The sequence below is a fragment of the Plecotus auritus genome (assembly GCF_963455305.1).
Source record: "Plecotus auritus genome assembly, chromosome: 5".
In the NCBI taxonomy this organism is placed as follows: Eukaryota; Metazoa; Chordata; class Mammalia; order Chiroptera; family Vespertilionidae; genus Plecotus; species Plecotus auritus.
In genome coordinates, this window is record NC_137776.1 from 11,145,613 (window position 1) to 11,164,850 (window position 19,238).

At 46.6% G+C, this 19,238-nt stretch overlaps 1 protein-coding gene across 1 annotated transcript in view; it reads left to right on the forward strand.

The window, feature by feature from the left end:
- The window catches only part of KIAA2012, a gene marked incomplete at its 3' end in the record, with an annotated part of 100,196 nt that overhangs the window by 54,430 nt on the left and 26,528 nt on the right, over positions 1–19,238 (forward strand). The window contains 2 exon segments of the mRNA XM_080671130.1: positions 9,390–9,527; positions 16,743–16,815. Coding sequence (XP_080527256.1) covers positions 9,390–9,527; positions 16,743–16,815 — 211 coding nt within the window.

Here is a 19,238-nt window from a genome sequence, read left to right on the forward strand (position 1 = left end):
CTAAATAAGGGTCAACACCATAGCGCCATTATTTTTTAACTTCTGTTAGTTAAAATTATTTAACATTCATTAGGCTTTATTAGATTGTTGGATAGGGCTATCAGAATTCTCCTTTTAAGGATCTCAATCCCTTTCAGCATTTTATGCCTCTGATCCTAGGCCTTGGGAACAATGAACTTGCCTCTTTTTCTGAAAAGTTTGCATCTCAAAGTGTAAAACTCTCTTGTCCGTCCAGATCTCTCTATGTAATCCTGGGGCGGGAGGGGCCCTGAGCCCACTGGTTTATAGAGCTGTTAGGTCAGAGAGGTTCAGTAAAGAGTATTAAAGAACAAGCTCAAACCCTAGTTAGCTTACCCAAGAATCGCTGCATCTCTTTGTTTAAAATAAGAAAGAAACCTCACCAGATTTCAGAGTCCGTTTTCTCTGTGTTAGAGAGAGCAAACATCCTTTCTCACAGGCTTTATCTTGGGTTTGGTTTTGTTGCTTTGTAGGGATTAGAACTTTGGTAGTGTCCTAAAAACCCTGTTACACTGGACTCGTGTCCCTTTCCCCATTTCACAAAGCCACTTCTATTTCCACCCAGATTACCTCTTGACCTCAGGTTTCACGAGTTTACAACAGTAGAAATTCATATTTGATCTTATGTGGTCTAAATTTACCTCTTTTGGCTTTCAAAGAGCATCCTGTAATTCTAGTGCACTGGGATTTAGGTTGAATAAACCTATGTTTACCCCATCTGTTTCCTCGGTGGTTTCACAGATGGTGTTCATATCGCCTTTCAGCCTTCCTCTTTCAGGACAAAGAAAACACACACACACACACACACACACACACCTGTAGACACACTAAGTTTTTGTACAAAGGTACAAAGATAGCCTTTTCAGTGTCCTTCTGACACCCTACCTTCTGTTGAACTTTTTGACTAATATCTAAAAGAATAGGCTATACTCTCTGTAAAGACAGACTTTCTTTCTAAATTGCCTACTCACCTTTGTAACCCATGTGTTTAGCGTTTAGCACAGTTCCTGGCACATGGTAGCTATGGGGTGGGATAGATAAATCTTTTGTTGACTATAAGGTCCATGTCCCGGGTAGAAAAAGCCCCTAATCTTCTAAATTGGATTTGGAGATTGTGCTTGTTTTATTTCCAGGGATAATGATTTGGAAATTCAGATGACATTTCTCTAACAATCCCACAATTGCCAGATACTTCCTTCTGTTGGTCCCCACAGTTTGGTATTTCACCCTCTGGAAAACCTTTGGGTTGTGTGCAGATTGAGGCTGATAGGTAAGACTGGGCTGATCTGTAGGAGAATTAACTGTCTGCGTTTCCCCGTCTAGAGAAGTATGCTGTATTTTCCACCCCGTGTTCCTCATTTCTAAAGACCTGGTACAGCATTTCCCCAAGTCCCATGCCCCTTCCCCCTCCCTCTGCCTCTGGTTTCCTAAATAGCTTTCGTTGTAAAACTTGGCAAAGGTTTTTCTGAAGATCTGAGCAAACTTCATCTTTTGGTTCAACCACAGGATTACTTTGTCAAAAACCTCACTGACAATTCAAGGATAATTTATGGAGAGGAATTTGTTTCTAATGACAAAATCAAGGCTTTCATTTGTTGAATTTTTACTTAGACTATTATTTATTCCAGTAAGTCTTTGTTTATTGATTTGCTGGCTGCTGGTTCCAACCAGACACATAATATGTGCCTAGTTATTTCTTTTTCTTTTGTATTTTTATTATGGAAAATGTGAAGCATATGCAAAAGTAGAGAGAACAGTGTAATGAATCTCCATGTACCTGTCATGAGCTTCAACAGCTGCCTCCCCATTGTCTGGAGAGGATACTTTTTTTTTTTTTTTTAATATATTTTATTGATATCTTACAGAGAGGAAGGGAGAGGGATAGAGAGCTAGAAACATCGATGAGAGAGAAACATCGATCAGCTGCCTCCTGCACACCTCCCACTGGGGATGTGCCCGCAACCAAGGTACATGCCCTTGACCGGAATCGAACCCGGGACCCCTCAGTCCGCAGGCCGACGCTCCATCCACTGAGCCACACCGGTTTCGGCTGGAGAGGATACTTTTAAGTGGTCATAACAGCCAGTGGTTTGAGGTTAACTATGTGAAGGGTTTAGCATTGTCTCCCTTAACCTTTACAGCATCCCTAGGAGGTAGATCCAGTTATTATCCCCATTTTTGCAGATGAGAAGACATGTCACAACAGACAGGGCCCAGTTCAGCATGTGGCCTGTGCTACCAAGAGGCCTACTGGTTTGGGAACCCTATCAAGCGGCACTGAGATCCCAGCTTCTTCTGTACTGTCCTTCGGGTGGCAGGCGGGTTATTTAATGCTCTGAGGCTCGATTTCCTCATCTGTAAAGGATAATATTTCCTTTATGGGGTCATGATGAGGATTAGATGAAACAACATATGGAGCGGGATTAGCACAATGCTTGTCACTAAGCAATCCCAATAAATTACAATAGTAACTATCACTCTGTCCCCCGCCCTCTGCCTTGAAAGCCATTCTAAAACAGAGCTTGGAGCTTGTGTACCATCGAAGGATTCGGAAATGGAAAGAGAGAAGCTTGAAAGGCAGGACTCTGAGCCAATCCACCAACTGTTTCCCCCAAGCCCTACCCCCAACCCCTCCAGGATCCTCCATGCTGTCTGGAATTTTGTTTCACTGCTTACAGTTCTGCCTCTTCGAGACTCCTCTGGGTTTCTCATATCTCACTGTAAACCTTCTTTTAATCATTTTCTGCTCTGCACCTAAGGGCGGGGGGGGGGGGGGGCGGGGGCGGGGCAGGGAATTTGAGAGCTGGAAGCACTGCATCCAGCAGGGCCCCAGCACCCCCACCCCCACAGCATGGGCTGATGAGAAAAAGTTAGAGGCCAGAGGACAGCAGGGGCGGGGGGGTGGGGGGGGTGGGGAGGTGGGGGTGGGCTGGGGGCGTCAGTGGAGGGGAGGGGGCAGGAAAGAGAGGAAAAGGACATCTTTCTTCCTTTCCTCCCAGCCTCCTCAGTCCCAGCATTACCGGGGCTCGTTCAGCAGCTTGTCCAGTAAATTATGGCTTAGATAAGCTTTTAAGGGCCAGTGTGGGAATACAAATACCACGGGTAACATTTCTTTTTCTAGTGAAAATCAACTGATTCTAAATGACCTTTTCAGAGTGGGATTGGTTTGCAAGTTGAGATTCCCTATCTCTCGGTTGTCAGATTGGAAAAGTCACGCCAGAGCCAACATAACAAGGAAGGCCCACAAATTGGGGTTAAAGTAAAGTTGGGGCTTAGAAGGAGCTAGGGAATTGCTCCAGTTTCCCACCCTGTACCCACCACCTCCTACTCCCCACCTCCCGCCTCCCAGGCTAAAAGAGGGTGCGTCATCTCCAAACCAGGCCAAGTCCCAGCCTGAATGCAGCCAGACGCCCCCTCACAGCAAAAGCTCCTTTCTACCTCCCCTGGGGCAGGAGAGATCACTATTTTGGCTTAAAAATTTTCTCCTCCATCTCCTGCTAAGCCAGATAAACAATGATTCTGTTGTGTCAACAAAGCACTTAATTAAACTGAGAACCATATCAATTAGAATTCGAAGATAAGACTTCTTTCCAGATAGTGGAAGCCCTGGAATTAAAGTGTCCTGGGTTTCATGATTCAAAAACTCCCTGAGGAGAACAGTGAGGTAGGGAAACTGAGGCGCGGAAAGCTGAACAACTTGGCAAAAGTTACCCCGTGAGTCCCTCACAAAAGCTGAGGCTGGAGGCTGCAGCCTTTCTCTTCCTGGTCTAGCCTAATGTTTGCTAGCTATTCTGCTAACGTGCTAAACACTCAGGATGTAAATCCCCTTCCTTAGACTCAAGGCGTACAAAAGTGGATGGACACCAACATTCGTGACAGGGAGGAGCAAGAAAGCTCTTCTCTGGCTTCCAAACAAACTGTATCTCCTGAAGTTGTCCTAAAGCTGTCACTCAGCCATTTCACCAGCACCAAATTGCCCTTCGAAGATGAAAAGTAGGCCAGGATGGCAGGTGGCTAAGAGGAGCATGCGGAGCCCAGGGGGCTGGCACAGGAACCACTGAGCAGACTTCTGCCGAGTGGATCCACACTGTGGTTTGGAGTCCCTTTTGCTCCTCATAAAGAAGCCGTGCAGAGAGGCAAGGAAACCCAGACATGAGGTCTCAGAGTAGGACCTAGGCGTGGCCAGGGTGGCCGGCCTTGCACAAGCAAGGTCCCCTCCAAGTGGATAGAATAGAAGAAGCCACTAGTCCACTCAGATCCCTCCAGGAAGCCCAGTCGTAGGAGCCCAAAAGAGTTCCATGCCCCCCTCAACCCCACCTGTGACCCCATCCCTACTGCCCACCTACAGGCCCACAGGCTGCCATGGGCAGGAAATAACAGCCTGAGAAGGCCAAGCACAGGGTCGCTTGCACAGCTCCTGGCAGGAGTGGCTCTTTCCAGGATTTGGTCCCCACCACCCATCAGGGGACATGGCCAAGGGGAAGCTCAGAATCCCAGCTCCCTGTCCCCACCAAGTCCCAATAACTAAATCTCTCAGATCTATTCGTCCCCACTGGGATTCAGAGCCTCTCCTCCCCCGTCCACCCAGGAAAGTGGAAAGACAGACTCTCAGCCAGGTAGGGGGCCCAGTGGTCCTAAGGAGAGACTGGCTCTGCTCCTTTTGTTCGCTCACAGGAGGGGGACACACGCCCTGTGTGCACAGAGGTTTCATCTGACAACTTGATCGACCACATAAGGCTTTCGGCAAAGGCCCCCCGCCCCTGCCCTCCATGCATGAAGATAATGGTGAGGTGTGTGCCCTGGCACATTTCAGATCTTGGCTCCAAGGCCCTCCTGCCTTCTGTTTTCCCAAAGGCTCCCAGGGACTCTTGGCAGCTTGCTCCCAGGAGAATGAAGTTGTGCTCTGCGTGGGAGGCAGTTAGACAGCGAGAGTGTTGCAGCCTCGTTAATGAGAGACAATAGCTCTTCTTGGAGCCATTAAGCTGCAGCTTCAGAGATGGGGAACCCCCAATTAGAAAGGAGTGAGGGAAGAGGAAGGCCTGAGAGACGCCTTTAGGACAGATCCGTATCTTTGGTGGCTCTGTGGGACCCCTGGGTGGAGATCTAGCCGGTTGGGTTTAGCATCTCCTTTCCTCCTTATGGTAAGATACCCCAATGACTGTAGAGCCGGCCCACGGTCGTGACCCTTCAAAATACACACGTTGACGGAGGAGGAAAAATTGTTGGAGAGAAGAAGCATTTCTCCTTGAGTCCGTAGCTCAGATATTATAATCCAAGAGTAAGAAAGGAAATGGTAGTTATTTAATTTGAGGACGTCCTCTGTAAGTTTGGCTGCATTATATGTGTGTGTGCATATGGATATTGGTACACAGCTGATGGCTCTCTTTTGTTCTGGCTTTCAACTGAATCACATCATGTTTACAGCAAGATAATAATCCTGGATTTTCCATGGCTCGGTCTCTCGGAGTGTTAGATCTTGAATTCATTAGCAGTCATCTCCCTTTAAATGTCAGATAACGTTTTAAATGCCAAGAACTTACGCAACACCTTCTGTGCAATTCAGATCAACTTTACCCCATTAGCTCATTAATCTTTATTGTTTCGTTTACTGAAGGGAACGGCTTCCAGGTGTCTTTAGCAGGACATAAAAATATTAAAGTTTGTACAGGTGAAGGAAGAGGTTTTGACTTTCTGCTCAACATTTCACCCTTCCCTCCGTGTTGTGATCATCCCCACTACGGCATGCACATAAAAGAAACAAAAAAGCTCCAGGCATCTCTGATTTCTTCTACTTCCCCCATCTTCACCCTTCGGTCTAACTTTGTGTTTTCTTCTCCCTTCTACACCTTCAGAGATCTTGACTTCTGTTCACTACTTATTCTGCAGTCTTTGCTCTCAAAATAGCCCAAGAGCTGCAAGTGTCCATTATGATGGCTCAGAAAACAGAGGGGTGCCTCACATGGTCAGGAATGGGGCCCAGGAGGCTGGGGCAGAACAGGCAGACATCAGGAATTCTACTTTCCTTTTCAAAGAATCCCTGCTTGGTTTTACCTCTGAATAATCAGACACTCTGACTGCTAAAGATAGATCCTTCCAGGAATGGCTCCTAATTGTCACCCAGCTCTCTGCTCAAATGTCACCTCCTCAGAGAGGTCTTTCCTGATCACCCAAAGGCAAGTCCCACCCCTTCCCCATCAACCTCCATCCTGTCATCATTTCATTGTCTCCTTAGATTTATCACTCCCTAAAATCCTGCTTATTTATGTGTTTGTTTGTCTGACACATACACTATCACTCATTAAATATCAATTTAATGAATCAATGAAAAACCACCCCTCAGTGGTTGAGCGTCGACCTATGAACTAGGAGGTCACAGTTCAATTCCCGGTCAGGGCACAATATCCAGTGTGGGGTGTGCAGGAGGCAGCAGATCAACGATTCCCTCTTATCATTGATGTTTCTATCTCTCTGTCTCCTCTCCCTTCCTCTCTGAAATCAATAAAAATATATTTCTTAAAAATAAACAGCCCCAAAGCATAGCTTTCTTTCCTGGTTCCAATTTTCTGACTTTTTCTCCTCTTCTCACTACCTCTCAGAATCCTCTTTATATAGTTCATCTTTCTTTTCCTCCCATCTCCCAAACCCCCTTTCACTCTCATTTATTTGTTAGAACTCTTGAACATAATAAGCAAACAGTACTTCACAATCCAGTGACGACAGAGCCTTCTCTGAAAACATTCCATTAAGCTAGAATTGATGGCCCCTAGATGTTAGAGAGATGAGCCATATAGTCAAGAGAATTGTTTTATCAAAAGATTTATAGGCCAAGTGCTTTGAAGGGACTTTCTCAAAGCCTCCCAACTCCCCACTCTTCAATCTGAACCCCACATGAGGAGCTACAGTAATCCCAGCCGTTGGAACTGGTCTTGGCTATGCTGTTTGTCCTCCAGCCCAACACAAAATTGTCTCTTGGAGATAATGGAGAAATTTCCCTTAAATCAATATTGTCGGGTTTCTATTATTCCACCCAGTGATTCATGAATGATTTTGGAAGCTAAGAAGCTTGAAATGCTTTGCTGATTCTAGCTTGGACAAAATGCGTTCATTTGATCTAGAAACGAGGGAAGGGCTATCTCACTCGGAGAAGCTAATCAGATATATGGCTGAGATGTCAAAAAAAAAAAAAAAAAGTGGATATGTGTTTGTCCGGAAAACTCTTTAACTCTAGCCATATTTCAAAACAAAGGAAAAGGGTGTGGATGTTCATTGGAATGATGGCTGTTTGTGGGGACCCACTAACCGTTAATTCATCATTAAGACTTAAAAGTAATATAAATGCTATGGGAGGGGATGTTTCTGACAGCCCGGAGAAACAGACTTCTGAGAGTGAGTCTCCTAGAAAATATGGAAATGATCAAATCCACACCCCGGGTGATCTCATGACACACTAATGTATGCAACCCCAGCAAGTCAGCCCTGAACAAGCACTTTCCTCTTGGGGCTGAGGAGCCAGAGCCGCCAGAGGAGAGGCCTCTGGAGGTGGGCACACCCTTCCTGTAAAGGTGTCTCCGCTGGCCCTTTGCATTTGAACTGAGTTGGGCCATAACATGTATCAGGTGTCCTCAAACTATGGCCCGCAGGCCACATGCGGCCCGCTGAGGACATTTATCCGGCCCGCCCGGTGCTGCTGCCTGTCCTGCTTAGCAGCCGATTCGTCCCGGGCCCACAGTGCACATAGGAATTTGTTCATAGTTTTTTTTTTAAACTATAGTCCGGCCCTCCAACGGTCTGAGGGACAGTGAACTGGCCCCCTGTTTAAAAAGTTTGAGGACCCCTGAATTGTAGCTTGTCCCCAATGCGATAGTTACTCTTTCATCCAGCAAATATGTATCAAGTGGCCCTGGCTGGTTGCTCAGTGGTTAGAGCGTCCGCCTGCGAAATGAAGGGTCTCGGGTTCGATTCCGGTCAAGGGCACGTGCCTCGGTTGCAGCCTCAGTTCCCCGTCCTGGTCAGACACTGGCGGGAGTGCTCAGTGCCCTGGGATGTCATGAGCAGCACAGATGAGCCAGACCTGAAGGATGAGAAGGAACCGGAAGGGAGGAAGGAGTATGTTCCCAGGAGAAGGCAGGGCATGCTTGATGGCCTTGTCCAGGAACTGAACGGCCAGCATTGAGGGGAGCCCTTTGAACTTGCTGTTTCCGCAGGGAGGTAAGCACTTCCGTCAGAGAGACCCTTCCTTCGCCTTCTGCAGAGCTCAAACATGGCTTTCTTGTAGGACCTTCCCTGGCAACCCTGCTTAAAACTGCAGCCTCCACTCCATTCCCAGATACTCCTCGCTCCCCTCTTTGCTTTATTTTTCTTTATATCACGAATCGCCTTCAGACAGAACCTATGGTCTACTTGCTTTCTATCTCCTCCCTCTCGGTGGAATGCATGTGCAGTTTCATAGGATGGCGCCTTCTGTCTGCTTCTTGCGCTGCGTATCTGCTCTGCCGGGCGTAGGAAAGTCGCTCAATAAATATCAGTTGAATGACTAAATGAGGCAGGAAGGGTCTTGTAAACCTTTTTAGCCGGTTGGCCTTTATCCTGGGGGCAAAGACCTTTGAAGGTCTAGAGCAGAGGAGGGACACTGGTTCGCATCTCGGAACGATCACCCATGATGCTGTAAAGGCTTGGGCTGGAAAGCAACTTCAGATCCAGCTGGGTTGTGCATTGAAACAGGGCACCATTTGCATGTTGTGGTGACAGGAGAAGGCAGGGCCCCAAGACTTCGGAGCCCCTGGGACCTCCCAGACTCCTCTATTGGCCCATTCTTCCTTCCCTCTGCTCGATTTGTTCAAATGACTCTTCCTAACACGGCAAACATGTTTTATATTTGGAAATAAACCAGAACCTTGCTATAACTCTATTTGCTGCAAGACAGATTTAATAACCATCCAAGGAAGCTATAGAAGTATCAAAACCATCTCATTAAGAAAGGAGTCTTGGGAAGATGGGATTTCAACTGTGTGGCTTTGGGCAAGTTACTTAACCTCCTGGAGCCTCTGGTTCCTCATCTGTGAAATGGGAATAAGAGTATCTGCCTCACAGGGTTGTTGTGAGGATTAAGTAAAGTGATTACAACCCCGGAACATGGTAAGGTGCCTTTCTCCACTTTCCCCTAACACCAGCTCCGGGTATGAATTAATAACCAGTCGCGGGTTATTCTGTGTACATATGGTCCCCTGTGTCTTCCCTGGTAAAAATAGGTGTTACTATTAGTGTTCCAACGATGAAAAATCACTTTCTATAAATATTTGGGGATTTAGACTCACTCTGGTCGCACTGTATATCATTCCTCTGAAAGGTGGGCTTTCTGCTTCTCTTCACAGGCAGCCCCGCAGACCTTGGAGGCAGCAGCTCAGAAGGCAGGAGAGCCTCAAAGTTGTATAAATAAAGGGCTGATATGTTCAAACAGAAAGGAATTTTACACGCGCAAGCTGCACATCGACATGACACCGTTCCTGAAGGTGATCTCACACTGAGAGGACGAGGGGTTTCATAGACACACACACAGGCGTTCCGGTTAATACACTTCTGCATGGTACAAAACAGCTTCAGAAGTCCCTCAGAGTTCCTGCTTTATCAGAAGGGACAGAAAATAGGCAGTTTGTAGCAGATGAAGAAAGAACAAATTAGGACAGTAATCGCAGCCAGCCGCCAGGGACAAATCAGTTGGGTATCTGGTTGGGATGGTGGGGGACAGGGAACAGAGAGGAGAAAGGATAACCTTGAACTTGAACCACCTCATAATAAAACAGGCAAAGATAATTCACTTTATCTTAAGAGCAGTTCAAATAATGGTTACCGTTTTACCACTGTAACTCGGTAGACCTGATATTCCTACCGTAGAGAAGACTAGTTCTTGGGTTAGCTGTTTAGAAGTCAACTGCAAATCCTATTCCGGATGTCTCATCTTGTTTCCTATTCTCCCAAGCTCAGCTTCACACCTAGTTTAGGGTACTGAGTGCCTCTTGTAGAGCTGCCATTTGTCCACCTTTGTAATACTCCTTTCTGCCCAATTTAACACCGCACCTGGCACATGGGAGGTGGCCAATACATGCCCCATACATTGATCCCCCTTTTCATCCCACAGCCCTCTGGTTTAGGGTCTTCTTCCTACCCATTCTTGCCCACCTCAGAGCTCGATGGACTGGAAATAAATGACCATGGAGTAAAAGAAAGTCATCAGGAGCCAAGCAAGGCTTGGGATGGAAGAGTCTCAGGTCCTTCATGCTACCCTCTAGAGAGGACAAAATCCCCGCCCTTTGATAAGAAGTGACTAGGAAAGACAGAAACCAAATACACACGTTGTGGCTTTTAGCCAGTGCTGTAGACTGTCAGAGACTTTGCAGAGTCTTACCTCAGCTAATCCAGGGTTCCTAACCTCAGCTAATCCAGGTTTCTCATGTTACATCTTCTCTGGTCAACTCCCGTCTCAGCTCTGCAAGGCGGGGCTTTGGTTCAGAGTCCTGTATTTGCCCCAGATCTCTTCTCTGCATGGCTGGGCTCTGCTTTCCTGTTTCCTCTTAGATGGTCTCTTCCCTGCGGTGGCAAGATGACCACCGGCTTCTCTTTTCTAGATCATTCTAGAAATGAATCTCATCTATCCGACTTGGGTCACATGTCCATGCCCAAATGAATCAACATGGCCAGGGGAATGAAATACATTGATTGGCCCAGCCTGGAACCACAGGGATGAGGGGTGGGGAGGGGAGAAGTATCTCAAAAAGGAAAACAGGATCTTTAAAATCTGAATAAGAGAGAATGATTTGGGGCAACAAAAGATATTTGCTACAAGCATTCAAAATAATTGCCTTGATTTAGTATTTATTATATTAGCTTGGCAGGGCTACTATAACAACGTGCCATAGACTGAGCAGCTTAAACAACAGAAATTTATTTTCTCACACTTGTGGAGGCTGGAAGTCCAAGATCAAGGTGTTGTTAGCAGGTCTGATTTCTTCTGAGGGCTTTCATTGGCTTGCAGATAGCCTCCATGTATCTTCCCACGATCTTCCCTTTGGGGTTGTCGGTGTCCTTATCTCATGGTGAGGTAGGGCCCACTCTGATGATCTCATTTCACCACTTTAACAACGCTGCCTCCAAATGCAATGGACTTTAACATGTGAATTTTGTAGGAACATCATTCAGCCCAAAACACTGATATTAATGTAACCGGCCTTTTTTTTTCTTGGCAAGTTTAGTTCTCCCCTTAGGGCTTGAAGAATTGTGGTTGGTACTTTCTGGGATGAGGTAACATCGTCATTGTCACTGTTCATTCGTTCAGCCCATAGTGAGCATCTTCTGCCTAGTATGTGTCTGCGCTTGCTGGGCATTCGGAATACATCATCAGCAAACAAAACAGACTGAGATCCTTATCCTGCTCCAGGCAGTGTGTACAGTATGTTGAAAGGTGATTATTGCTATGAAAGTGAGGTAAGGAGATATTTATGGAGCATCTAGAAACCGCAGAATTCAGAGTGAGGAATTTTACAATAATTTCTTGTGTAGTGTCCACACGGCTTTTGTGTTGCACTTTTCGCTCAGCAATTTTGGCATCATATTATCATTACACACTCTATTATATACCATGAGCCATATATATACACTAAACATACTATACACCATATTACAGAGAGAAAGGCACTGCCGTTCTGAAGGCCCCCTTTCCAGTCCACCCTTTCCAAGATACAGAAGCTGTAACTCAGCCTGCTTCTATTGGGGACTCATGGAGCACACGCTAAGCTCTGTGACCCCCAGGCCAGTCCTTGCTCACAAGACCATAACTAAGGGGGAGATAAAGAGAAACAAATGCTACCCAGTACAGTGCTGTGCAAAGGCGGGCCCAGGCCGTGATGGAGAGACTCATTCTTTTCTTAGTTGTTAGTGGGGAATCCTCCTCAAATTTAAGAACCTCCTTATAACACTGAAGGCAACACTATTAGCCCATTTTATAAGATAATCTTTTCAGGGTTAGATTTGGGAAAACATGATTGAGCCAGAGTAATCTGGGTTCACATAAAAATTGAAGCATGTTTTTAAATCTATTTTTGAAAAAGAAATGGTAATTGATGAATAAACTATAACAGATTTCCCCCCTCCCCCAAGAACTTTAATAAATTATCAGGGTTAGGGAGTGGGGGGAAAAATAGCAATAACACCCATTAATACTAGATATAGAACTGAATATGCTTATACTCCACATTGACATCAAAGGATAGGTACGTTATACCCAGAAGATGTGAAGAATCAAGAAGAGCTCCACCTTGCAGTCATCACACAGACAGGTATCGCTTGGTGCCCTCAAACTTGAGGTAAAGGAGGAACCTGCCTGAAATCAGGCACAAGACTTTGAGCAGCATTCCCCAACACCCCAGACCCCCTGTCTGGGGCCAGCCCCAGGTTTTACTTATGCAGGCACTGTGGGCACATCCCCCCAGGCAGAGGGAGACCGCCCCTGCCACTGTGGTCATGTTGGGGGGGACAGCATGGTTTCAGTGAGTGGAAGTAACAGGGAAATAATGTTTGGCTTCCAACATTGCTCAGAGACGGAGGCGGCCCCTCAGGAAAGAAGTTTCGGTGCCTGAAGTCCTTTAAACGTGCTTCCTTGGCCACTGACAGAACAGCTATAGAGGGATAACAAGCTAGTTTTGAAATGCAATGGTTCCAGGTCACTGGAACAATAATATTGCAAGGAGAGCTATTCTGGCCATTGGGTCTATTCCATTTCCTGAAGAAATAGGCCCAGTAGACTCATATCTATATTAAAGGATCAGACCAGGAGCGACCCTGAGGGACCTTGTAACGTTTCTGGGACTCCACTTTCTCTTTAGGAAAATAAAGATAATAATACTGGGATCTCCATACCTGCCTCTCAACAGTGAGGCAAGAATTATATGAAATAATCATTTTCAAAGAATGATTCACATCTATAATGGATTCAATGTATAGAGGAGAAAGGAACGTTGATTGATCCCTGCTAAGAGCCAGGCCCCACACATACTGAACCTTATTTCATTTTCCCCACCTCCCTCTTGGTAAGTGTGCAGAACTCCACTGTAGATGAGGAAACTGAGGATTGGTGAGATGAGATGATGACTCAAAAGGCTGACAGCAAAGGAAACTAGGGTTCAAAGCCACAAAACCTACAATACCTGAACTGAGGAGGTCTACCTAGTCTGTACCTGTGAAGAACTTAATTGTATCCCTTTGTTCCGGCTTCAGAACCTGGGAGAGGAGGGGGGATTTAATATATTTTAATCTTTTTAAAATATATTTTTATTGATTTCAGAGAGGAAGGGAGAAGGAGAGAGACAGAAACGTCAATGATGAGACAGAACCATTGATCAGCTGCCTCCTGCACGCCCTGACCGGGAATTGAACCATGACCTCCTGGTTCATAGGTTGATGCTCAATCACTGAGCCACACCAGCTGGGCAATATATTTTAATCTTATTCACAAGATACCTTATAATTTTTCATAAACCAGTTTTCTTTTTTAAAGAAAAAGCATGGGTTCTTTATAATATCCATAAAAAGTTGTACTAACTTGAAGTTGAAATTTTCAAATGAGATACTGATTTTCTTCCATCATTAAGAAGGTATTGAAATTAGTCTCTTAGGTGCATTGTTACATGGTGTTACACAGAATTTCCTAATGTATTTTCCTACTTAAGCCTTTTAAGAAATCTGTACAATATTTATCACCACTCCCATTTCACAGATGGAAAGGCTGAGTTCAACAATAGGTCACAGAGCTGGCTCACAGTCAACCAGAGCCCCATGTCTGACTCCTGCACCCCATGCTCCTCCATCCTTCCCACAATTCCTTACGAAAGCCTGCTATGGGCCTAGAAGTACCATGCTCAGATGGGGTGGTATGCGTGAGGGTAGATGGCAGGTGTAAGGTTCTCCGAGGACAGATGAGAACTTAAGGTCACCTGGCCCACCCCTGTCATTTGAAGAAACTAAGGCTCAGAGGTTAAATAACTTGCATGATCTGTGAGGCAAGAAGTGCAGGTGGGAGTCAGGCCTTCAGCCCAGGCAGTCGGACCCTCAGATCCGCACCCCAACTGTCTTTCTGGGTTCAGGGCTGCAGTTTGTGCTTACAAAGTGTTTGTTTCCATCCCCACCCAGTCTGCCCCCTCCCCAGCCCTACAATACCACACTGCTGCCTGTGCACTTTTTAAGTTCAGCTTAGTCATAACCCTGGTTTGCTTGAGATTCCTCACCACGTCCCCATTAGCCTTCCTATTAAATCCCAGCATCAAAGGTGTATTTCTTTTATAAATAGAAAAACATAACAAATGCAGGGGTTTGTTTTTTTTAACTCCAGACTGCACCACCTAAGATCTGGCCCGTGTCTGAGCCCCACTGTCCGTGCACTGCAGACACATCAAACCACCCCCAAACCAGCAGGCAGCTTCCTCTGCAGGAACTGCCCTGCCTGCCCTTCTCTGCAGGACTGAGTGCCAGCTCCACTGGTGACAAACCTTCCCCGGCCCAATTTAGCTTCACCTCTTGAGGTCCTGCAGAAATCTGTCACAACATTGACCACACTGCATTGCAGCGGTTGAGATTTCTTGTCGTGTCTCCGTTAAGTCAGTGAGCTTCTTACAGATAGGTCTTTCAGTTTGGTACCCCCGATGCCTAGCACAGTGCCTGGCACACAACACACACTCAGTTAATGTTCCTGAGCTGAATGAGCAAATGACTTGGCCGGAATAGCAGAGCTAGGATTTGAATTTCCTGACCAAGAATCAAACCGGCAACCTTTTGGTGCATGGGACAACACTCAACCAACTGAGCCACACCAGCCAGGGCAAGACTGTTTCTTTTTCTAACTGGGACTCACCAAAATATTCTTTCCAAATCCCTGGCTCTCTTCCTCCATCTTCCCATCTGTGAAATGAGGAGAATATTTCTTGCCCCAGAAGGCTTGTAGCTGCATATTGTTAAGATTCAAGGTTTATCCTCTTGGCTTCAAAATTCTTCCAAAGGGGGATGCTTATTTCTCCTTTTTAACCCAATTTCCTGTTAGATGAAAAGGATTTACTAGTATAAACAAGAATTTTTTTTAATTTAGCTTCTTTCTAGTCTTCTACCTTAGCACTTTAGTATGACTGAGGCAGGTTTTTCCTGCAATAATTTTTTTAAAAACCTTTCCATGTTCCAGGCGTGAATTTTTTACTGCATTAGGCCAAATCTGCTTTGTCTCCACAAGCAGAAGTGCAAAAGAAAGAAAATTACTTAACTGCTTCAGCTTTTTTATGTTTGACTATCTCATAGCTACAAACACTACAAGTGAGAAACACGATGGGTAAAGAGCCCTCCAGTAAGGAGAGAATGTCAAACAAATTAGCAGAAAATGAATTGTCTCTTCCCAAAGCAGCCTGGGTATTTGATAATAAACTGAAAAACCGATTGTCCCTAAAGGGGCTTCCAGGAGAGACTTCCAGGGTCCTCCACACCAGATTCCTTCCCTGTAGCTGGAATGAAGCTGTGGACTAATCAGAGATCCAGGGGACGAAGGCCAAGGGCTGGTTCCTCAGACACAGGGGGCTTCCCTGGGGTCACTGGCTCTACCTGCCACATCTCTTCGGCCACTAAAGAGCCACCCTTCCAACACTTCAGAGAAGATTCGTGATTCTCAACCCTGGCTGCGTATTAGAATCAGCCAAGAAGCCTTAAAAATGCCCGAGCCGCAGGAAGTCTGATTTTAATGTTTGAGGCTAGGTCCTGGGAATCGTCCTTTTTAAAGCTCTGTGAAGAGTTCTAACATGCAGCCAGGATTGAGAGCCACGGTCAGGGAGATCTGCGGTGGGATTGCAAGCAGCTTATGCGACTCGGAGAAAGAAGGAAGAGGGAATTAAATGTGATAAGGAACCAATCCGTGATAATCCTGGACACGCCACAAAAGGCCAATCTCACCCTTTTGCTCCCTCCCTGACTTTAAACCCTCAGTGTCTTCCATTTGTTCCCAAGATAAAAACCAAAGTCCTTACCCTTCCATCAAGGCCTGGGAGGTCTGACTCCTCCCCACCCTTCCCACTTCTCTCAGTCTCTGCTCTCATCACACTGGTCCTCCCTCACATCCTTGGAGGCACCCCGCTTCCTTCCACCAGCTGGCCTTAGCCTATGACCGTGGTCAGCAAACCACGGCTCTCGAGCCACATGCGGCTCTTTGGCCCCTTGAGTGTGGCTCTTCCACAAAATACCACGGCCTGGGCGAGTCTATTTTGAAGAAGTGGCGTTAGAAGAGGTTTAAGTTTAAAAAATTGGGCTCTCCAAAGAAATTTCCATCGTTGTACTGTTGACATTTGGCTCTGTTGACTAATGAGTTTGCCGACCACTGGCCTATGACATTCTTCTCCCTGCCACCCCACCTCCACCCCGTTTACACCTGTGAATGCCAGGCATTGAGCCCTGCACAGGTGAAGGGGATGAGCCTCCCAAAGAGGGTAACGAACCTAAATTGCTCAGCGCTGTGGCTAAGCCACCCGGCTTTTCAGGGCCGTTCACACTGGCAGCAGACTTCCTGGACGCTTAAGTTAAAATAAGACGGCGTAAAAAGAGAAGAAACAACTAAGAACATTGGCTTCCTTTTTACCAAAAGGCATGGACTGCTGGAGTATTGGCACTTACCTGGTCTTCTGTGCTTTTGTTGTGTGTTAACTGAATAGGGAAGTGAAGATGAACTGGACTATCATGAAGAAGCAGGAGGACCCCTCAGAGAGGATCATCCAGACACCCAAGGTAGAGACACAGCTGGGCTGGGCTTTAGAATCTCACCACAGTAACTGCCCGATGGCGTTCGCCCTGCTCACAGACGCTAGTGGGGAATGACCCTTCCATTTCCTCCCAGGTCATGGGTGGGAGTCAGAATGCAGACCCAAGTGCTCAGTCTGACTCTGAAGGGTTCTTAGTGCATCACAAGCCAACTGGTTGGTAATAACATGCTTTTACTTACTGAACGATTTCTTTCCTGCCAGTGGCTGCAGATGCATGGAAGAGAGTGGAGACTTGGCCCGGGGTCGGGGGGAGGGGGGGGGGCTGGCATTACAAAAAGGCCCCGCAGGCACCTCCACCTCTGTGTTTCCTGCTTTCAGGGGGGCTTGGACATGCAGGTGAGGGAGCTTCGGTTCCCGACCTGGAGGGATAATATCCCATCATCCGATGGGGAACAGCACCTGTAGAGACCCAGAGCTGCTTGAGGGTGGCCTCCTCCCAAAACGATGCTCCATTTCATAATGATGATGATTCTAGGAAATACCGGGCCCAGAACTGGGCTTTTTGGCGTAGTTCATATTCCCAGTCCCTGAGTGAGACACTAAGCTCTTCCTGGGGGTACCTGGGCGTGCTGCTGGGGGACGCTGCGCTGGCTAGGCTCAGGTAGCAGAGCTGTTCTCTCTCCTCCTTGCTTCTTGCAGGAGTGAAAGCACGCCTGAATGCAGGGTGGGCCCGCCCGGTTCTGCTTGTAGTTTGCTGTACAAAGGCATCCAGCAGAGGGAGCAAGTGCGAGCTGAAATCCTGCACTGCCCACTAAGCTGTGCACCCAGGCCTGGGTGCGCCCACTCAGAGGGGCTCCTTTGCCCACGTGGCCCTCGTACTGGGGCGCCCCTCCCTAATTCACATCAGATGCTCTGTTTAGGCTACAGCAGCGCTCTGGGCAGCTGAGTGGAGAGCATGGGCTCTGGAGTAGGGCTACCTCCACCTCAACCTCTCTGCCTCAGTGCCCGCTACTGAGGCTGAAACCACAAGGTTGCCTGAGGAATCAATGAAGTAATTCGTGTACCACAGTCCTTTAGTGAATCTTCATCTGGAGTTGGAGATCACAATGATTGCCGATCTGAAATGACACCACTGGCTCTCCCTGGGGCATCTGGACCCCCATGGGTGAGAGAGACCAGAGGAGCTTACTGGAGATGAATGTGCCGTCATGGATTTGGGGTTTCACCCTAAACTTGATCTCTTTCTCTTTACACCTTTTGCTGTTACTTTCACTTGACATTCTAGACAACAATAATTTTCATACTCATTTAACAAGGTTTCACTGCTCTGGATATGAGACAATACAGTATTATGGTAGCCCAATCCCTGGGTTTGATGGAGCTTTTAAGCAAGGTTTCTGCTAACACAAGTTTCCTGCCGCCTCCGTTTTCACAGCTGAGTGACAACAGCCAGGGAAACTCGCTCCAGGCCTCAGATCTTCCGTATCATAAGTCCATGTGCGGAATGTGAACACTGACAAGGCTCCCAGGTCCCCGCCAAGGGCAGTAGAGGTTAAACAACGCAGAACATGGCCAAAACCGGTTTGGCTCAGTGGATAGAGCGTCAGCCTGTGGACTGGGGGGTCCCAGGTTCGATTCCAGTCAAGGGCACGTGACTTGGCTGCGGGCGCATCCCCAGTAGGGGGTGTGCAGGAGGCAGCTGATCGATGTTTCTCTCTCATGGATGTTTCTGACTCTCTATCCCTCTTCCTTCCTCTCTGTAAAAAATCAATAAAATAAAAAAAATATATTAAAACAATGCAGAACATGGCCAAATCTAAGCAACAACCAAGTCAGTCAAACACATTACCTGCCTCATGACAGCAGGCAGGCTGCGGCTGAGCTCCATAAAGGTCATTCACACAGTCCTTAATGCAGCAAAATATCACCGCAGGACATTAAAGAAGGCATTTGCCTGTCAGGAACGATAAAAGCTAATGTTTCAAAAGAATTTCCAATCTTTTAAAAATAGTGGGTGTGGAAGGGTTGGAGGGTACTGTTTAGGCAGCATTATGGTGATCACCAGCATGGATTATCGAGCCTGGTTCCCTGGGTTCAAATCCTAGCTCCACCACTTACTGTGTGGCCTTGAGTAAGTTACTGAACTTCTCTGGGCTTTTTCCCCCCATCATCTGTAAAATGGGGACACTGACACTACTTATCTCATGGGGTGGTTGTGACATAAAGGAGTTAATGTGTCATGTGCTTATAAGAATGCCTGATGCAGAATAAGGACTCACGAATGATTAGCTATCAATCTATTTCTTTAAGACTTTAATTTTAGGAGCCATGAATTGCACTTTGTCAGGAGGGACTTGCTCTAAGTTAGTAACATGATGATTTTTTTAAATATATATTTTTATTGATTTCAGAGAGGAAGGGAGAGGGGAAGAGAGAGATAGAAACATC